The 21,692-nt window shown below is 45.9% G+C and overlaps 2 protein-coding genes across 6 annotated transcripts in view; one reads left to right on the top strand and one right to left on the bottom strand.

Annotated features, from left to right (window-relative positions):
- DYRK1A (dual specificity tyrosine phosphorylation regulated kinase 1A) overlaps positions 1 to 19,313 on the bottom strand; it is a 145,013-nt gene extending 125,700 nt beyond the window's left edge. For 3 of the 5 annotated variants that reach the window (XM_018052834.1, XM_018052830.1, XM_018052841.1), the window contains exon 1: positions 18,449 to 18,756. The gene's annotated coding sequence lies outside the window, so the exon portion shown is untranslated. Of the gene's footprint in view, positions 1 to 18,448 lie in introns of all 5 variants that reach the window. The other 2 variants (XM_018052842.1, XM_018052838.1) reach the window with 2 other exon arrangements.
- LOC108636384 (basic proline-rich protein-like) lies at positions 16,777 to 18,871 on the top strand. Its single transcript, XM_018050720.1, has 3 exons — positions 16,777 to 16,801; positions 17,611 to 17,946; positions 18,147 to 18,871. The coding sequence occupies exons 1-3, from the start codon at positions 16,777 to 16,779 to the stop codon at positions 18,869 to 18,871; spliced, it is 1,086 nt and encodes a 361-aa protein (XP_017906209.1).

Here is a 21,692-nt window from a genome sequence, read left to right as displayed (position 1 = left end):
GCGATACAGCAGAAACACAACACTAAATCAACCGCACTTAAATCAACAACATTTAATTCCCATATAGGAGTGGTTTGATGGAGGGGCCCTTAAGGAAGGGGGTGGGGTGGGTGAGAATGAGGCATAGGGCAACTAATTATCTAATCTTTGTGCAAAACTATACAGAGAGGCTATTAGAAGGTATGGGGAAAGTTAACAGGAGGACCTAGAAAACAAAGCAAAACAAAACCACAGGAGGAAAACAAAACGGGAAAAACAAAATTATACAAGGAGGGAAATGTAATCACAGTATACAATTTGCCTCCACGGTGAACAAGATTTACATAACCATAACACTACACTGAATACACTCTACGAAAACATACGTGTAACTACAACGGATAGATGGAAGACGTCAGTCTATCTTAAAACAATGACACCCACTCCCCGATTCCAGTACTCTTGCCTAGAGAATTCCATCGACAGAGGAGCCTGGCGAGCTACAGTCCACGGGTTCATAGTCAGACAAGACTGAGCACACACACTTCAGAAAACCAATAGACAGCGTCTTAAATCTTACGTCAAATACCAGAGTAGGGTCAGAGTTACCCACCCAGCCTCCAATTTCCCCCTTTTCCACTGTAACCTAAGTCAATTTTGTCCAGAACTCTTCTGCACACTCACCCATTTAGGCACGTGCTCAGGGAAAGCACTCAGTTCCACGCGTGTGTCCAACTGGTCTAAATGTCATTCCGTTTCCCTTCCTAGTGAGTGTTTCAGAAACAGGCCTGTAAGCCAGGAGGCAGGTCTGCCAGTGTTTCTAGGCAAAGTTTCCACATTCTTATACAGCTACATGAAAGATAATTTTCCTTCTCTAGACACTGTTGTACCTGGGTACTACTCTGAAACTCCGGCATCTTATTGAGGATGTAACCGGCCAAAGATTAAAAGGGGAGATGGAAACTCAGGACCCTGAAGTCACTGACATTGACAATGAAGTCACTCAGTTGTGTCCGACTCTTTGCGACCCCATGGACTGTAGCCTACCAGGCTCCTCCGTCCATGGAATTTTCCAGGCAAGAGTACTGGAGTGGGTTGCCATTTCCTTCTCCAGGAGATCTTCCTGACCCAGGGATCAAACCCGGGTCTACCCGCACTGTAGGCAGACGCTTTACCGTATGAGCCACAGCAAAGCCACAAAACCAATTAGCTGAAGAATCCACCCTACCTCTGGACTTCCAACTGTGAGCTACCCGGAAGCCAGTTTGGGTCGTGGTCTCAGCACTAGCATCCAAAAGCAGGAAGCACAGCTCTAGGGGGCAGGACTAGGAGGAGTAAGGAGGGCTGTTCCCAGGGACAGGCTTTACTTCACAAGCCTTTCAGCAGGCATTCAATTTTGATTATTTGCATGTTAAAACCAAGAATAAATACTTTAAAAAATTCATAGGAAGCAAAAAGAGACTGAAGATCTCATCTATTGAGAACTAACGAACAGTACTATAAAGAAAGAATTTAACTGATGACAAGCATTCGCCCTTTTCACACACTGTCAACAGTAGGCAGAGACTATCCCCGCAGGGAAACTGAGGCTCAGAGACGCTTCCAGGGCTGGGATTCAAAGCCAGATGCCTGGCGCAGACTCCAGGAAACGCACTCTCCACCTCCCTCTACCGTCCGCAGGGACAGACTCTGAGGTGGCTCCCACCACACAGCCATCTGCTGCCAGGCCCTTCCACGGGCCCTTCCCTTGATTCAAGACCCATGACTTGCTGTTAACCAAGAGCGCACAAGCAAGGGGAAGGCATGGCGCTTCTGTGGTTATGAGGCAGGAGACCACGCAGCTGTCTAGTGTGCAGACTCGCTCCTTCACCGTCTTGGAGCAAGTTAAGTGGCCACGATAGGAAAGGACCACAACCCAAGGAACTGAGGGTGGGTGCCTGCCAGCAGGCAGCAAGAAACTGCAGCCCTCGGTCCAACATCACAGAGGGCGCTGAATGCTGGCACCCGTCAAACAAGCAGAGACCTTTCCCCAGGGAAGCCTCAGGTGAGACCACAGCACCGTCAACCTTATGACCGCTGTCCTAAGACCCAACTAAGCTAAGCTGTGCCCGTATATCTGACCCACAGACACTGTGAGGCCATAAAAGCATGCTTTCCGTTTCTAGCTTTATGGTAATACTGTTACAGATCAAGTATAATGAGCACACTGTTGCACAGTAAAGTTCTTCTGCCATATCTTGGTGCTTTGCTGAAATAATAATTTTCAACTACTCTTAACTACACAACAAGCCAACTTCAGGCTAGCAGTCACAATTTGCTCTTTTTTAGAAAAATTTCATGTACCAAAATGTCAACATTAACCACAATCTGACCCTGTGCTTTACTTGTATTTTTTATTGAGGTATATTTGACATGAAATATATTAGTTTCAGGTGTACAACACAGTGAATTGACATTTGACCCTGCATTTTAATAACCACTTTAATAGCAACTTTAATAACCTTGTTTGCTAATTCCATTGTCTTATCATTTGTTTCTACTGACTGAGTTTTCTATGTCTTCAAGTTTACTAATCCTCTCTTCTGGAATGTCTAATCTGCCATTAATGCCATCCAATGTATTTCTCATTCCACATCTTAGCTGTCGCCTCTAAAAGTTTGACATGGGTCTTTTTATATCTTTCATAATTTCTAACTTTTTGAATAGATGGAATACACCAACTGCTTTCATGTCCTTGCCCATTAATCCTAACGTGTCAATTCTAGATTGGTTTCAATTTACTGATACCCCAATTATAAGTCACATTAACCTACATCTTCACACATTCAGCAATTTTTGATTGGATACTGGACATTTTTACATTGTTGAGTGCTGGCTTTCTTTACATTTCTTTAAAGAGTGTTGGCCTCTGTAAGGACAAGCAATTACATTCCTTTCAAATTACAGGTGACCCTTGAACAACAGAGAGGTGAAAAGTGCTGACCCCCCACCCCACCCCAGAGAGTCAAATCTCCAAGTATAAACTCACAGCCAGTCCTCTGTACCTGCAGTCCCACAGACCAGCCTTCAGTCAACATTCACGGTGATCACGAAGATTATGGAACTCTTTCCCTGCATGCCTGCCTTCTTTCAGAACTCTGCTCCTCCCATCAGAACCATTCTGGCCTTCCTCAACTCCAGTCTCTCTTTCCTCAACTTGTGGCCTTTATCTGGGATCTCCTTCGGTGGCTCAGTGGTGAAGAATCCACCTGCCAACGCAATGGATGCGGGTTGGGTCCCTGGGTCGGGAAATCCCCTGGAGGAAGAAATGGCAACCCACTCCAGTATTCTTGCCAGGAAATCCCATGGACAGAGGAGCCTGGGAGGATATGGTCCACGGGGTCGCAGAGAGTCAGACGCTTCTGAGAACACACGCACATCCCCGCAACGAGATCTGAAGGCTGCCTCCAGGCAGAAAGCTGGACCATCACAGGACTCACCACGTCTGTTTCCCATCTGTTAGGCATCACAGTTCTGAACTGCCTATTGTTTACTATCCAAAACCAGTTGTTCCACGTGTTTTGTCCAGCTTCCTAGCTGTTTATGCTGGGAGGGTAACTTCAGAAAGTTACTGCCCCACAGTAAAAAGCAGAAGTCAAGACTTCTGACAGTAATTTTTAAGTAAACGTTTTATCAGATGTAATCCCTAAACATACACACATACATCATTATAACTTAGAACGTGTTAGTCGCTCAGCTGTGTCCAACTTTTGCGACCCCCTGGACTGTATGTAGCCCATCAGGCTCCTCTAGTTCATGGAATTCTGCAGGCGAGAATACTGGAGCAGGTCGCCCGTTCCTCCTCCAGGGCACCTTCCCGACCCCGGGATACAACCTGCATCTCCTGTGTCTCCTGCATTGCAGACAAGATTCTTGACCCACTGAACCATCAAGGAAGCCCCATTATCATTTTACCCCATCTTTACTTTTATCACAATATCGATCACTCCTGGTCAGTATGTTGGTTGCTTCCTTGCTTACTCTATACTTCACAAGAGAACATAAGCTCTGTGAGCACAGGGATCTTACCTACACCGCCACCCTGAATATCCAACACCTAGAACATACCCTGGCCGAGAATAAGCACTCGAATTCAGTAAAATCATTAAATCAATAAGCAAAATGTTTTACGAGTATTTCATTTAATACATACTGTGAACTCTTCTACTCAGTAAATTCTAATCTAGACACAGATGACTCTGACTCTAGAGAGTTCCTTCAAATCGTCTATTATCGAAACTGGCACCATCTCAGTAAAGGTTCTAGTTGCAAACAAAAGAAACTAACTCTGGCTTTGTTGAAACTGAAAAGGAAGTTATTAAAGCATATTAGGCAACTCACAGAAAACCCCAGGAGGGCCAGGCTGGAAGGCCGTATAGTTAAGAACACCCAAACAGCAAACCACAGATGTGGTCCAGTGGAGACAACACAGGATTCGGTCCCTGTGACTTGCAGAGACACCACGGACACCGGAACGAAGTGCCAGGACTTGATCTGTCACTGACGGCCTCCAGAAGAGACACCACGGCCATCCTCCTCCTATGCGGACATGGACTCTGCTAGGGCCTGCTTCTGCAAATCACCGCTTCTGAGGTGCTGGAATGGAGGCCCCAGGTCATATGAGGGCATTCTAAGTCCCAAAAATGCAGAGAAAGTGAGCAACTGCCTTTCACAATGGAAGACATCTACCTCCCTCTCACCGAGATTCTTAAGGTAAAGAATTCCGTAAATGTAGAAAGCTATCAGATGTTCTGGTTTATCATCTTAAAGACTCATGAACTAGAGGCACAAAGTATGAATCCCAGCATACCACAACTTTTATCTAGCTCTCCAATTAACAAGTCACAGAAGCTCTACGTTCCTTCTTCTTTTCTCTCTAAACGTTCATTTAACTTTAGGGCCTTTAACTGTTCACTGCATTTTTTATTATCTAGAAGCAGCATATGCAAAATACTATGATTAACCTTAAGCAAATTTATCTCCCTGCACCGCAGTTTTTTAACTTATAAACAGATATTACCAACCACCTTCCAGTGCTAGTGCTAATATTAAAATAAGTGATAATGAATCTGTACAGTGTATGGCCCATAGCAGGCAATCAATTAATAGTAGCTACTATTGTGGTAGTCATGTATGGATGTGAGAGTCTGACTAAAGAAAACTGAGCACTGAAGAATCGATGCTTTGGAACTGTGGTGCTGGAGAAGACTCTTGAGAGTCCCTTGGACAGCAAGGAGATCCACCCATCCTAAAGGAAATCAGTCCTGAATATTCACTGGAAGAAATGATGCTGAAGATGAAACTCCAGTACTTCGGCCACCTGATGCGAAGAGCTGACTCACTGGAAAAGACCCTGATGCTGGGAAAGATTGAGGGCAGGAGGAGAAGGGGAGGACAGAGGATGAGATGGTTGGATGGCATCACCAACTCAATGGACATGAGTCTGAGTAAACTCCAGGAGTTGGAGATGGACAGGGAGGCCTGGCGTGCTGCAGTCCATAGGGCCGCAAAGAGGCAGACACGACTAAATGACTGAACTGACCTGTTACCATCAAATAGTAGCTTACTTTTTAATAGGAGAAACTCACTGGCTTACATGAACATCTTTTTTTAAAAGTCTGTCAATGTCAACAAGTGGAAGATCTGAGTTTCTATTCTGCATTGGAATCATAATCATTATCCTCCTGAGTCCCAGCTTGCTGTTGCTGTTCAGTCACCCAGTCGTGTCCAACTCTTCGCGACCCCGCGGACTGCAGCACACCAGGCCTCCCTGTCCCTCACCATCTCTGGGAGTTTGCCCAAGTTCATGCTCACTGCATCGGTGATGCCGTCCAGCCATCAGTGTACCAGAACTTTCATCTATCTCAAGTAACAGGTTATAGAAGTCCTATGTTCCTTCTTCTTTTCTCTCTCAATGTTTAACTTCAGGGCCTTTAACTGTTCACTGGGTTTTTTATTAAATACTATGATTAATCTTAAGCAAATTTACTTCCCTCCATTGCAGATTAGTCCCTATGTTACCAGAAATAAAGCAACAAGAAGCTTAAAGACATGTTGCCACCAAAACTAAGTTGAAGGAATGCATAAATAGATGGACAATGGGATGGCTGGCTGGATGGAGGCAACAAGCCATGTTTCCTTTTATTAGCGTTCTCTTGAATGAGCTCTAACTCAATCTAACTAACTATTGAAGAGCTTCAAGAGGGCAGGTACCATGTACGTCCATGTAAGTCACAGCTATGTCCCAAGGGACTGGCATGGGCCCAGGCGAAGAGCCAAAAAAATAAAATCTGAATATTTGCTTTTCTAAATATTTACTACAGAAACTAGTCACTGAGAAAGATTTCAGAACTACTTTAAAACAAATCCCTTTTAAGCTTTTAAAAAGATGATTCACCTGACAAGCCTCAACAGTTTCCTAACTACAAGAGTCAATTCTTTTGAAAATCCATCCATACAATAAACTTTCCCTCAATCATTCTTATTCTGTGAAGGAAAAGTAAAGCCAAAAAGTATCCAAACAAACAACTTTCTTTACCTTTCCATCACTTTTTAAATGACATCAAAGCTAGAACTTATTTTAAATGTGAACCCGACACCTACTGCTGGTGCTGGACTGACTTTCCAGATGTAACTGTTGAATGAACCGCACTTTGCTGGCTAAAAATTATAAAGAAGAGCCAGGCTGGTTCCCTCCACAATATAAAACTCCAAATGATCACTCCAAATGAACACTAAGGACTGTATCTACTTCAATAAACTACTAAAATTATGTACTCCTTTAATAAAGAGGGCACCATCCTTCCACTCCATCATACAATGCCAAGTTTCTAAGAGCTAGTAGGTGTTGCTACTCTACACACACTTGTTACACTAATCCCTGAGTGACTTGGCCTTCTTACCGGCTACATACTTTTCCAATCTAATCTTTAAAAGGGTCACTTTTTTTTAGGGCTCCTACATGCCCTGTTCAGCTCTTACTCCAAATGTACAGCCCCCTTATGCAATCATTCAGTCCTTGAGACCAGCATCAAAACTCAGCTCACTGTTTCAGGACTCACCATATATGGCAAAAACTTGCTGATGCCTTCGATGGCGGGGGCGGGGGCAGCAGGCGGGAGAGGTGTGCAAAACACCACGGCCCCTGCTCTCTGGAGGGGATGAATAAAACAAGCACTAAAAAAAACTACCAACTGTGATAAACGTGTGGAAGAAAAGGACAGGAAAACATGAGTTATTAAAAAAGAAGAGGTGACTGGGGCGGGGGTCTGCTTTACCTGACAAGAGTGATAACTGAACTGAAAATGAAGGAGAAAAAGAAGTTAACGAAAAGAAAAGGGGTGATGGCTGGCCCAGAAGCAGACATCCAAAGACATGAATCCCAAGGCATGGGAGACAAGACCATCTAAATCAGCTGGAGCCAGGTCATCCAGACAGTGGGTCCTGAGTGTGGTCTTCATCCTGGAAGTCACAACAAATTACTGAAGAGGTTTTGCTGGGACGGATTTAAGTACTAAGAATTCTTGCTCATCCGTTTGCTCTTTCATTCCTATCCATTCTATTGAATTTCATTTCTTTACCTTTCCTATATGCCCACATCCTTTATTTCAAATGTCTGTATCTTATTCAGCAAATAGCCTTCTTTCAAACATATCCCATGCATCCTAAAACTTGTCTTCAAATTCTCCCCTTCGCATAGCTGATTCCAATACTGCTGAGTAACAATGGGCCTTCAGGCCAATTCCTAGGTAAGTTTACCTAGTTCTCCTGACATTTTGAACCGTACCACAGAACCATTATAGGGAAATTCAAGAAGTGAAATTAGATTGCAAAATATTCTGAGATCCTAATAATTTTACTACCATTGCTGTTTTGGAAAACTCTAATGAAACAGTATTTTGTGCCACAGAAGTGATGTGCACCAAAAATGAATGTGTTTGATGTAAAGATGAAGCAAAACACACCACTGCAGTGACAACTGTTCTTTTTCAAGGGAAAATGATCAAATAAGAACAAATTTTTCAGCAGACAGTATTTGTCTTTAAGACAGGAGTCCTACTTATACCAAATAAAGTTAAACTTAAACTGTCAAAGGGTCTTTTAAAAGTAGACAAAATTTTTGACCTTCAAAAAGCACCAGTGAATCACATTCCGTTTCATAGACTGTGCTACCTTTAATGAAAATGCCTGTCTGCCCTAGACTGAGCCCATAACCCGCCGTGAGAGCCGACCTCGCCCCAGCGCACACGGCGCGGGCAGTGACCCCCGGCCCTAGGGCGACATGTGGTGCCCAACAGGCACTCATTAATAGCTCTATCCACCTCACAAGATAAACGATTTTTAGATGACTCATCTCCCAATAAGAACATATGCAAAAGTAACAGAATAAATGTGGTTATTTTTCAGGAAAATACCAAGCTACTCAGAATAAATTGAACACACACGTTTAACTACTCCACACGTCTCAGCCCGTGAGCTGGGACACCGCTTCCTCTCCAGGATCACCCCTGCCAACGCTGCCTTCCTCCACTGCCCCATTTTGTAGCTCATTTTTAATGGCGCTACATTATTTCTACCTGTCAACAAAGGTCCATCTAGCCAAAGCTATGGTTTTTCCAGGAGTCATGTATGGATGTGAGAGTTGGACCATAAAGCTGAGAGTCGAAGAACTGATGCTTTTGAGCTGTGGTGTTGGAGAAGACTCTTCAGAGTCCCTTGGCCTGCAAGGAGATCCAACCAGTCCATTCTGAAGGAGATCAGCCCTGAATATTCATTGGAAGGACTGATGTTGAAGCTGAAACTTCAATACTTTGGCCACCTGATGTGAAGAACTGACTCACTGGAAAAGACCCTGATGCTGGGAAAGATTGAAGGCAGGAGGAGGAGACGACAGAGGATAAGGTGGTTGGATGGCATCTCCAACTCAATGGACATGAGTTTGGGTAAACTCCAGGAATTGGTGACGGACAGGGAGGCCTGGTGTGCTGCAGTCCACAGGGTCACAAAGAGTTGGACAGGACCGAGCAAATGAACAAGTTATTTCCACCTGTCACTAGTAGAAGGACTGAACCACAGTAATCCTCTCTTCTGTTCTTCCACTGTTCCTTCAGGACCTTACTAGGAAATATTTTCACTGTTCCCATCAAGCCAATCATTCAACTCCTCAAGAGCTTTACTATACTGCCACCAAAGTTGAATCCTCTCCTTTCTATCTCCAAAACCTGGAGTCCTGTGTCAGGACGTCCCTGGTGGCCTAGTGGTTAAGAATCCACTAACTGTTAGCAGTCATGGTCTTCTTTGTCCTGTTTTGCTGGTATACACACAACTATTTCAAAACTTAACAGCTGAGGCCACCAAACCTTACTCATTTTTGTAGTGAAAGTTTCTACCACCACAATTCACATACAGAGGACAGGCAAAAGTATCCTCAGTTGAAGAGGAACAAGACTCACCTTTTACAATTTATCAAAGTATTTACAATTTATAAGAACATCATTTTTCATTCAACAGAATACAGAAACATCACAAAACAATTCTAATTAAATACCAAAGAATGAATATTTTGTTAAAGTGTAAGACTTATAGTACACCATAAGATGCTCAAATTCTCTCATCGGAAGTACAAATTCAAACAACTAGACTGCACCATTCACCTATTAAATTGACAAAAGATTTAAAACTTGAATAATGCCAGTGTTTTTGAGATTTGGGAAACTACACACTCTTAGACACTGCTACTGAAGTATAAATTGGTGCTACTTTTTGGAAGACAGTTGGCAAAACATACTCATATGTACATATACCTGGTAAACAAGCAATTTCTCTTATAAATATGTATCCTCTGGCTAATGCTGACAAAAAATGTTACATGTACAAGGATGTATGCTGCAGCACTATTTAAAAATAGCAAAAGTATGGGCTGCCCTGGGGGTCTAGTGGTTAAGAATCCACCTGCCAATGCAGGGGACATGGGTTCAGTCCCTGGGCCAGGAAGATTTCACGTGCCTTGGAGCAACGAAGAACAGCCCCTGCAAAGAGAGAAAGTCTGCAAGCTGCAACCAAGACCCAGTGCAGCCAAAACTAAACAAAATATTTTTTTTTTAACTTCTAAAAATGGGGGGGGGGGGGAATTAAATTCTCTCTAATGGAGACTGACTCAATTGTGTTGCATCCATAACATCAAATACTTCCCAACTGTTTAAAAAAAAAAACACAGGGAAACTCTGCCACCTGACACAGGAGTATTTCCAAGAGATAGAGGAAGACATTTAAGTTGCAAAACCGCATGCTTAGCAAGACCCCATTTGTTTTTTAAGTACATAGACTGTACACATACATAATGTCACACTTCGAAAAAAAAAATCGGGATCACACTAAACATACGGACGGTTTTGTCATTTGTTGTTGTTCAGTCGCTAACTCTTTGCAAACCCATGATCTGCAGCACACCAGGCTTCTTTGTCCTCCACCATCTCCCGAAATTTACTCAAATCTAAGCCCATTGAGTCAGTGATGCCATCCAACCATCTCATCCTCTGCTGCCCCATGTTTTGTAACACACATGTATGTACGTGTTTACATATATACATCTAGAACATTTCTGGTAGGAAAAACTAGCTGTTATTTATGGAGCACAAGCAGGGAGGGCTCGGGGTGGGTGACACCATTCATTCTATAGGGCTGCATTTTTTAATTATAAAAATAAAAAACTTGTTGATCTTTAAAAATTAAAATTCCCCAGATCAAAATGATACCTTTGAAGTCTGATATAAGCCTGCTCAAACAGGAGTCCTAAACAGGTGATAAAGCGCTAAGAGGACACTCCTACTCCAATGACCACGCGTTCAATCAAGCCCAGAGGGCCTCAACAAATTATCTACGGTCCCAAGACCAACCCTGACCGGCCAGCAAGGGCCAGCCCAACGCTACCAACCTCGGCCACCAGAGAAGCCTCTGAGCACCATGCAAGGGCCACACCACAAGCAGACACTTCTCAAACAGGCCCATCATTCTCCTTGGACAAGGGCACTGTGCCCTAACCCTCCCTCCTCTTCCCAAAAGCTCTTTTATTAGTGTGGGTGCTCATCTCCAACGTTTAAAATGACAGCAGCTAATTGATGAAGTGTTAACCTGCTAACAGATGAAGGCTATTTCCCTAGGAACATTTCCATTTTAAATTAGGGGATCCAGCTCTTGCTTTAATCTATAGTATGAATTCCACAGTGAGAATGGCAAGCGAATCAGCTGAAAAGGAAACGAATGATCTTAGGACATGGCCTGCCTTTGCTCCTTCTGAACGTGCCAAACCCACACCTCCCTTTCATCTACCCTAACGCACCAACTTGACTTAAAACCTCAACTTTCCACCTTTAAATATTTATTGGACCAACTCACAGTATTTTTCTAAGAGGCTCAGAAGACAGTGAAGTGAGCCAACCATTCAATAGCAATGAGCTCACACATAAATAGCAACATATTGGAATGACAGATCTTCCTATAAAATAACAAATGCAGTTGTGCTCTTCTCCTTCCTCTCTTCTGGGGAAAGAACAACGACCCAAGAGTCGGGACAACATGCGCTAGCCCCCACCCCCGACCTGCTTACTCCGAGGCACTGGTTAGTCATTTCATTTCTTTGCATCCATTTCCTCCTCTAAGATGAGAAATGAACTATGTCAATGTTTCTCAAAATGTTTCTACTGCATCAGGGATACTTGCAGTCCCAATCAAGACAGTGGAGTCCAGCGCATCACTCAAACCTTCAGAAAGGCAAGTCTGGGGCGGGGGAGTCCCACGACTCTGACAAGTTCTCCTGAAAACTATCTGAGGCTCATTAGTTCCTCAGGTCTCTACTTGACCTAATTATAGGCTAGTTCAAAGGAATCCTAGACCTTCCTCTTCTGTCAAACCCACAGAAAAAAAAGAGCAAGACACTGGACAGTAAATGTTTAAATATCACTGCTATGATCGCTACAACTTCAGTGACCCAAACACTTACTGAAAACCTGACAAGATCCTGCAATACTGAATCAGACTCTCCTAGTATTGCTTGCTGAGGTTATGTACACAAATACACACAAAATGGTCCATGGGACTGCTAAAACGAAACCCAAAGGCCTAGGCTTCAAATACTGTTTACGTGTAACAGTTACAGCAATCAAGAATTATGTTTCTATCAGAAAATACCTTCAATAAAATAATGTAATATGAGACTCCAAATTCCATCATTATTATAAGTTTAGTTACATTAACTCTAATCTGACTACGTATGTATATACTGCATATACTAAGTACTGATAGTCTATTTCAATTTACACACCATAGTCCAAATGATTAATGAGCAAATACGGAATATAAACATTAATTAGTGCAATAAGTTGTCTTTCCAAAGTTCATCTCTGTTAAGTTTCTTCCAAAACATCTGAAAGAGTGACAGGCAATGCTTCATAATCCCCCATTCTCCTATTCATCAGTAAAAACAGATTTTTCAGGCAGACGATCAGCCACCCTACTGATGACCATATATCCCAGCCTCCTTTGCAGCTACATGGGGCCACCTGACGAAGTTCCGACCAACAGGTATGAACAAGTCACTTATGCAATTTCCAGGTTCATCTTTAAAGAAGGGTTGTTCTCTCCCCCATCCTGTTCCTGGACCGTGAATGAGGTGGCAAGCTGTCTTGAACTTCGGGGGCCATGGGATCCCATTATACACAGGAAAGCAACAAGTCAGAAGGACCCAAGGTCCCCTGTATCCTGGAGCTGCCACATCAGCCTTAGACAACTTACATGAGAGAGAAAGAGATTCAGCTTGTAAGCCACTGTAGTCAGAACATGGGCCCAATCTTGTGTTCTAACTAATGCATACAGAAAGTTTAAGTTACTAATAAATATTACATAATAGCTACTTACCAACTCAGTAAAGTTGAAACTCTAATTATAAATTCTTGGGTAGCCTCACTACTGAAATTATTGCTACTGTACCAACTTACATTTATACGGCATTTTACACTTTTGCAAAGCATCTCATTAGAGTATCTCATTTCACATTTTTCAAATCCTGGCAAGGGCAGCTAGGGTTTACGCACGGTCGGCATACAGGATTCTAAAGCTCTGAAGCTACTCTGCCCACGACTGCGCAAGCAACGAGCGGCGCTCAGGTTCGGGCTTCAGCACACAGGTTCCTCACCATCCCTCTGTGCACACGCACATCCGTCTACTCCTGCTCTGTGCCCAGCACGGGCACTACAGGCCCTGGAGGTACAGATACTCCTGTCCAGACAGACCTCACAGTTTAACGGCACGAGGCAGAGACAGACAGTAAAAGAATACATGCACATATGCACGCTGCGCAGTGCTCAGTCGCTCAGTCGTGTCCGCCTCTTTTCGACACCATGGACTGTAGCCCCCCAGGCTCCTCTGTCCATGGAATTCTCCAGGCAAGGATTCTGCAGCGGGTTGCCATGCCCTCCTCCAGAGAATCTTCCCAACCCAGGGATCAAACCCGGGTCTCCTGCATTGCAGGCAGATTCTTTAACAACTGAGCTACCACAGAAGCCCATACATATGCATACCTATGGTTATTTTCACTCAGCGCTGTCAAAAAAAAAAAGCCATTGGTAAGAACACACGGCCAAGGAATCACACTTAGAACCGAGGTTGGGGAAAGTAGCATTTATGTTGAGACCGTAAGGATGGCTATCAGTGAAGAGAAACGGAGAAGACAATTAAGAAATGTATGTCTGTTATCTCAGTCTTCACAAGCACCCCATGGTAAGGATCATCAACCCATCTTACAGATGAAGAAATTGATATGAAGCAAAACCACTGTGCCTTAGGTCCACACTGCCCGTGAGGGGTGGGACTGGTTCAGGTTCCAGACCTGCCTGACTCTGGTGGCTCTGCCTGGTACCGCCTCACAGGCCAACACGCTCTCCAGTTACCATGCTTCCTCAGCCGCTCTCTACCTCTGTAATAAGCAGATCTGGAGTAGATCTCACGTTTGAGCATCTCCTTACCCAAATGCATGTGCTAAAATGCCAACCTTAACCACAAATATCCAGAAAACAAAACCAAACAAAAAATCAACTCTTGTCGGTAAAAATTTTATATAGAGAAACAAAGAGAACTATTTAATGAACAGGGATGTTATTTAAAATAGAATTGATGCTAACACCAGTTTCATTCCATGTTAAACCAGTTCACTAAGCACCTCTCTGCAAAAGCAACTTAAACAATTAAATTATAGGGCAATAAAATGAAAAATAACTCATTAAGAGTATAGATACATTTTAAACTGTTATGCATCACATATCAGATATGGGCACATGTCCATCAAACAATAAAAAATTAAAACAAGCAAAACTTTCACAGTATTACAAACTTTTAAAATTCACCTTCTAGAAGAGAGGGTGCATAGCTCTGGGAGAAAAATAAATTGCTAAGAAGCCTAAATGGTTCTATATCAGCAAAATGTATGCCTACAAGGAACCACATTATTTTACATGTTCAATGTACTGTAAGTTATCTCCAATGAGGAATTCTATCTCACTATGCAACTCTGGAAGAAGGTTTTCAAAGTAAAAGCATAACTTATTTCAAATGTCTGGCTGGTTTATACAATGCTGTGTTTCCAAGTCATTTTGTTTTCCTATACCAAAAAATGAAACTAAGACCAGCAGCCACTAGGTTAGAAGATGAGACCTGTCTGTAATTATCTAATAAGAACCTTATATTCATGACTTTAGTCATGTGAAGTCAACATTTCACATTCACATAACCAATGGTAAACTTTACAGCTCTAGCTTTACATTATAACACTGATATAAGGCAAGATTTTGAATGATTTCTTTATTTAGGGGCAACTGGGGAAAAACTTTAGGTAATTTAAAATAATTGTATTATTTTCCCAAGTAATTAAACACAAATTATAACCTCCCCTCCCCAAAATTTTATTCCAAAACTGTGCCAGCTTTGGGTTATGAATTATCATAATTTCTCTAACCATCAAAACACTGCCCAGTGGCCAAAATAATACATAGTAAGAAGTCTTTTAAAAAGCCTAACCACTGAGTATATGTAAGGTGCTCATACAAAAGTAATCAAGTCACAAGTTTCACTTTGGGCAATGTTAGTGTGTTAGTGTCAAGTTTCAGGGGCCCATGTTTGATAGTTTCAAGAAGTATCTTTACTTCTAAAGAAAATACACACAAGTATCTGGAGATAAAACCACCAAAAAACTCAACAGAACTAGCGATTCTTAGCTCACAGTTTAAACTGCTGATAGGAATACAACAAAATTCTAAGACTAGTAGAATTTTGGGGAGAGAAGAGTCAATCTCTTCATAAACACTCTGGAAGTTTGGGGGTTCTGTTGAGTTCACATGTTTAAAGTTTTTTCTCAGGCGGATGAAAAGAGAAACTGCTTGGGTGTGGGGGTGTGGGTGTAAGAATTGTGAAAGTTCTTTGAAACAAGAGAAAGCAAATGCTAAAGCAAAGAAAATTTGACACACACCTTATGACAAAGAAGAAAGTCACGAATGAAGTCCCCTCTTCTATTTAGCTAGTTTTTAACAGCATGCATAAGGCAATTCTCTTCTCACAATAAAGTTATTTCCATTCAAATTTTCTCCCCATGACTGTATAGCTGCCAACCATAAACACACACGTGAAAACATCCCTGAGCATCCCAAACTTCTAAGCTATTTCTTTTGCTTGTTTTTGTTTTCAGGTAGTACCCAAGATTCCATATAAATCAGCATCTCCTTTCTTTGTATAGTTTCAAAACAAAATGTATGCCAAAGGTCACACCAGTCATGCATTATAACAAGTTATCTTCAATTTAGCTTTTACAGATAATCGTGGGGCTATAAAAACCTATGTAAATTCTTTAAATACCAGTTGCTGCATTTACCACTCCCCACTCCCACATCTCTAAACCATAAACACAAAAACTCCCCATAAATAAAACGCTGGGGCAGACAGACAATATTTTAGTGGGGGAAAAAATTCTAATCCAAGGTTGTGTTTGCCTTTTTTTTTTTTAAATCTACATTCCCAAACAAGACACTGCATTACAATGGAATATTTTCATTTATTTTGAATGTTAGTGACCTTAAAAGGCTGGACTAAATGTCTGAATCCCTAGGACACAGTTATGTATGTGTGTGACATTTCCAGTAAGTCCCACCAAAACGTCTTTAAAAGAAATTTAAGATCCTAAATTTAAACCTAAATTCCATGTTCTGAACAAAAACAAAGATCTCACTAGATTTCACAGTCTATCTCCCACCCCTACCAATAACAACCATTCACTTCACTCAATTCTACTCAAACCCTTAATCTTTTTTAGATTTCAAAGCAAAGCCTCCACTTTACAGAAAGAGAAGGGATTCTTCTTTCTAGGAGACTTAATTTCTGAGCTTATGCCTCTTAGAAGTTTCTGTACTCAGTTTTACAATTTGGTGTAGACACCGACAGAACTCCTTAACATTTTGGTAAGGTCTGAAGTCTAAATGAATTTGGACAGCCACCATAAACACTACTGTTACTCCAAAGCAAATCCTCCAAAACCAATGGGGTACTTTAAGTGTAAGTCCAACGTCTATTAAAAATCTTAACACAACTTGAGTAAACTTTTTTTATAACTGTTTCCTTTAAACTATCTTCTTCAGTTTAAAATCTTACCACATGAAATTTTAGTTCTAGTCTCATATTTATATCAGAAAAAAAAAATTATCCTTAAAGTAACTAATCAAGATGTGGGAAATTTACAAAGCTAAAGGTAACTCCACTGAATTATTTAAACGCCCCCCAAATCAAAGTATTACCTATACCCATTATTAAATACTTCGTATATGTAATGTGTAAGGACTCCCAGGGAAAATCTAAGTATCCAAAGATAAAAAATAACCAAAAATAACTTTGCACAAAACTTTCTTATGACTCATCAATACTTAAGTGATGACTATAATTAAGTGTGAGGAACCAAACGCAGAACAGACTACTTTTTAATTCCTTCCATTCAAAAAGTGTCTACACAGTTTTCTTCAGAGTTGGGGGGGTGGGGGGAAGCTAACAAATTAGTTTCATTAAGAGGGCCTCGCTTCATTCTCTCCTTTCCACTTCTGCAAACCACAAAAGTTAATTCCACGCCAACACTATAGGCGGATACAACCCTAAATCATTACAACCAAATAACTCCAAAATGCGCCAGTACTTCTAATAACGAGTTATAAGCTCGAGATTAAGAGCCCCGGCTGGCTGGACTCCCGGCTTCAGGAGTCCCAGCTGTGTGACCTTGGACGAGTCACCGCTCAGTCTCCTCATCTGTGAAATGGGTAACAGTTTCTACCTGGAGGTTAAGAGAGTTATTAATACACGGTCCTAATCTTTTAACTCGGGAGCGAAAACAATGTTATAAAGAGTGTATTTCCTGACAACCTGGGCCGAATTCAACTAACAAATGGCGCTGGCGCTCAAGTACTGCACCTAGATTACCAAGATTCACATCATCCAGGGGTTTTGGACGACAGACTCAGCCTAAGTCGTCGGAATCACTCACTAATTCTGCCCCATTTTTAACTATTTCAGACCGGGGAAGGGGGGCGGGGGGAGGCCTTTCCGCCCAGCGTGAAGCTTCTTCAGCCAGCCCCGGCGGATCTAAGTCTATGAATAAGACTCCAGCGAGTTTTGTTGCCTACACCCAGGTATCGATTATTAATTTACGCATCCGCGGCCCTCTGGCACCCTCCGAGGGCTGTGCTGAGCGGGTCACCAGCCCTCCGACGTCGAGCGGCCGGGCTCTCACGCGCACAACTTCCGAGCAGGCCGAGGGCCCGGGCTCCGCGAGCACGCAGCCCGGAGAGCCGCGCGGGGGGGACCCGGCTCCCCGACCTTCCCCTGCGCCTCGCCCGGCGGCCGGGGGCAGCCCGTCTCCCCTGTAACCCGTGGCATTGTCCTTGCGGAGGACCGTGGCCGCTGTTCCCACACTGGTGGGGACCGAGAGGAGGGACGAGGGAGGAGCTGGGGGAAGAGGATGAGGAGGAAGAGGAGGAGGAGGAAGACACCCTCCTCCCCTGCGCTCGGGCGACCAGGCAAAAAGTCTGGCGCTTTCTCCCGGCCCCCAGGCCCCGGCTCCCGGGAGGCCGCGGCCCCGGCACCCCCAGCCCTCCGCAACTTTCCCTCCGCTCGTGCCCGCCTCTCCTCCGGGACCGGGGCCTGTCGGGCGCCCTCCCGCCCGCCCTCCCTTTCCCCCCCGCCCCGACCCCGGGCGGGCGGCCGGCCGGCCGGCCTCGGGCCGCGGCGCCTCCTCCTAAAATGGCAGGTCCCTCCCTCCGCCCGACCGGCCTCGGCGCGGGCCGCGGCTGCAGGCCGCAGGGGGGGAAGCCGGGCCGCCGGGCGCCGGGCGGGGCCGCGGCCGGACACTCACCGGGACGATAGCGGGGCGCTCGCGCCGTTCCCTCCGGTGAGTCTCTGCCGCCGGCTTCCCGCCGCCGAAGCTGCTGCGCCCCCGCCGCGGCCTCCGCCGCCAGCGCCGCCCCGGCCGCCTCTCTCTCCGCCCCCGGCGCTCCCGGCTCCGCGGCCTCCGAGCCGCAGCCTCCTCAGGTCTCGCTGCCCGGCTCGCGGGTCTGAGCGGCGCCCGGTGGGGCGGGGGTGTGTGTGGAGGCCGGGGAGGCGGCAGCCCCCCTCCCCGGCAAATACCGCAGTCCCCGGACCCCGAGCCCCGCGGCGCGGCGGGGGCCGCGCGGCCCGGCCCGGCCCGGCGCGGAGGGCGGCGGCGGCGGCGAGGCCGGGCGCCCAGTCGCGGCCGCCGCCGGCGGCGGCTTCTTCTTCCCCGAGGTGGATTTTGTAAATCTCACAAAATGGCGCGCGCTCCAAAGCTGCGCAGCGAGGAGCGCCGGGGCCCGAGCGGCGGCGGCGGCGGCGGCGGCTCCTCAGCCAGGAGAGCCCGAACCGCCCGCCCCCGAGTCCCCGCACGGACAGACGGACACACACTCACACTCACACACACACACGCGCGCACGCACCCTCGCACACGCTCCCTCACACACACACACACACTCTCACACTCACACCGGTCCCGCCCGCTCGCCGGCGGCGGCGGCGGCGGCGGCAGCGGCACCAACAGCAGCAGCAGGAACAGCAGCACAAGCGGCGGCGGCGGCGGCGGCGCCCGCACCCCCCGCTCGGGGTGTCCGCTCTCCTGAGCCCGACCTGGGCCGCGATCAGCAGCAGCGATGGCAGCAGTCTCCCCGGATCCCCCTGCCGCTCTCGCCGCCGCCACCCCCGCCTCACTCCAATGGTGCTTTTTATTATTATTCGGGCGGGAAGCGAAAGGGTTTAAAAAAAAACCCAACCAACAAAATGGCGACGGACCGACCCGGTCGCTATAGCAACTGTCAATCAAAACGCAAACCCCCCCCTCCCCGCGGCTGACGTGCTGACGTCCTCCTCCCGCCACCCCCGGCCCCAAGCCGGAGGGCGGGGCCTGTTGCTCGGGCAACGGCAGATTCCGTTTCCCTCCTTTTCCCTGCGTTCCCCACCCCCCTGCCTCCGTCCCCGACCGACCAACCACCCAACCCCCTCAGGTCACGTGAAGGATAAATTCGGAGCTCGCTACGAGTGTCAGAGGAGGGCGCGTGATTCGCTCGGGGGAGGGGAACGGAGGGGAGACGGCCGGGCTGAGGGGAGGGAAGGGGAAGAGGAAGGCAGGGCGGGCGGGGGCCGAGGCGGCGGCCGGGCCTGTGCGCCAGCCCCCGCCGCTTCCCGGGCCGCCCAGCCGCGCCCCGCCCCGCGCGCGCCGCGCCCGCGCCCGCGCCGACTGCGGCCCAGGGAACGCGCGCGCGCGTGCCCGGCCTGCGCGCCGCCGCCGCCCGCGGAGCCCGGCGCTTCCGCGTCGTGCGCGTGCAACCCCGCCCGCGCCTGGGTAGGGGAGGGGGCGGGGAGGACCCGGGACGCCCCTCGGCCCCCTGCGTTCTCGGGGCTGAGGCTGCTCACCTGCATCCCTGGGGAGCGCGCCGTCGGCCGCGCCCGCCCGCGGGCTCAGGCTGCTCTCGGACGGGCTCGCGTGCCCCCCTCGCGGGAAAAGATGCCCACGGAGGCTGCGGCGGGGGGTGGGGAAGAGGCCGCCTCCGCGCTTCAGACATCTCAGGAATTCCGGACGCTTCGCCCCGGTTCCGGGATGCCACTGCGACCGACGCCTAGCTTAAACCCTGGCGCTCGATCTTTGCAGCGGCCGGCGCCGGCGTTCAGAAATGACGGACGGAGCCATCATAAGCATTCCAGGCTTTCCCACGATTTCAAACCGACCCCCCATCCCTTTCGGGGCGCAGCCGCCTTTCCGCATCGGAATGCCCCGAAAATTAATCTGCTCAAAGCGATCACTGTATCCTCGTTCAACTCCCTCATTATCTCTTTCACGCAACAGCTCAGTTTCCAGATTCTCAATTCGTCCACAATTCTTTATTAATATTCTGGCCTTTGTTTCTCTTTATTCTGTCTGTCCCTTCCGCCTGGCTAAATATTGCGAAGTGTGCACAGCCCCCCATCCCCACCCCCAGTCCCCAGGCTTTAAAACCTAGGTATATTGTAGCCATGCTGTACTAGCTACTTTGTAATTAGCAGGCAGTCACTGGCTGAAAAAACGTATTTTGTACCAATGCTAGTAAAGTGGCACTTGATATTGTGCTAAAAAAGGATGCTGTACACAGTATTTTACTGCAAGTCCAACAATTTATTTACTTCTAAGCTGGATTTTGCCATCTTCGATGATAGTGTTCATATCCATTTTTTTTTCTAGATAGAATCCTAGGTGTACAGAGAAACAAACCCATGGCCTATATGGGGAAAGAATCTTATAAGAGTGGATATGTTTTTATGTATAACTGATTTGCTTTGCTGTACAACTGGAACTAAGCATTTAAATCAATTATACTCCCAATTAAAAATAAAAAAATACTTTTAGTACAAATGGGACGGGGTGAGAAAAGAACAGCTCTGTAATAAATATTAGTCTCTATCGTTTGTGATGGAAGAAAGACACGTTTTTTTTTTTCACAAATATTACCCTCCTGCAGGTATTAGAACCCTAATATACTAAGGCACCCATTCAAGTTAGCACAATCCAAGACTAAATTAGACGAAAAGTAGGCAAATAGGTTACTTCAGACTGATTCTCATGATATCAAAAGTTGCTATGACTATCAAAAGTTCTTTGGAGCACTGACTTTTTCCAAAATTGACCTGCTAACGTAATTAAAGTTCGCATTCAACTTGGTTGTTTTGAATGAGGTGGCCAGGAGTGTCCCTATTGGGGTGGGGGTGAGAGATTGCTGCCTTGATTCTGCCCGAGCTTCCGTTTCCACCGTGCAACCAAATCCCGGTCTCCTGCTTCTCTTCGCCCGGCTCCCCTCCCCCACCGGTTCACCACAGTTTATCACTTCTATCAGAGCACTTAAGCATTTGCAACCTTCAGCGTTAAATGGGAGTCAATTTTTTATTGCTGGTAATGAACGAAACTTGCCAAATTAATCTTCTAGATAACTGAAAAGTATATGACAATGTCTCAAGAAACTTGCCCTTGGTTTCAGTCAAGTCCACCTGGAAGATTATCAGGGTGAGGCAGAGTTTTGAGTTTACAGTCCTGCAGTGATAAAAGGCATTGCTGATCTTCG

Source organism: Capra hircus, chromosome 1, assembly GCF_001704415.2.
Source record: "Capra hircus breed San Clemente chromosome 1, ASM170441v1, whole genome shotgun sequence".
In the NCBI taxonomy this organism is placed as follows: Eukaryota; Metazoa; Chordata; class Mammalia; order Artiodactyla; family Bovidae; genus Capra; species Capra hircus.
This window is presented reverse-complemented; position numbering and strand designations above follow the sequence as displayed.

What these genes read in the sequence shown, in the direction of transcription:
- LOC108636384 (XM_018050720.1), top strand. Translation starts at nt 16,777, where the DNA reads ATGTGGGAAATTTACAAAGCTAAAG. An exon ending in GGAAATTTACAAAGCTAAAG is followed by an intron (nt 16,802 to 17,610) that starts GTAACTCCACTG and finishes TAACTATTTCAG; the next exon opens with ACCGGGGAAGGGGGGCGGGG. An exon ending in TCGCCCGGCGGCCGGGGGCA is followed by an intron (nt 17,947 to 18,146) that starts GCCCGTCTCCCC and finishes CCCGGCCCCCAG; the next exon opens with GCCCCGGCTCCCGGGAGGCC.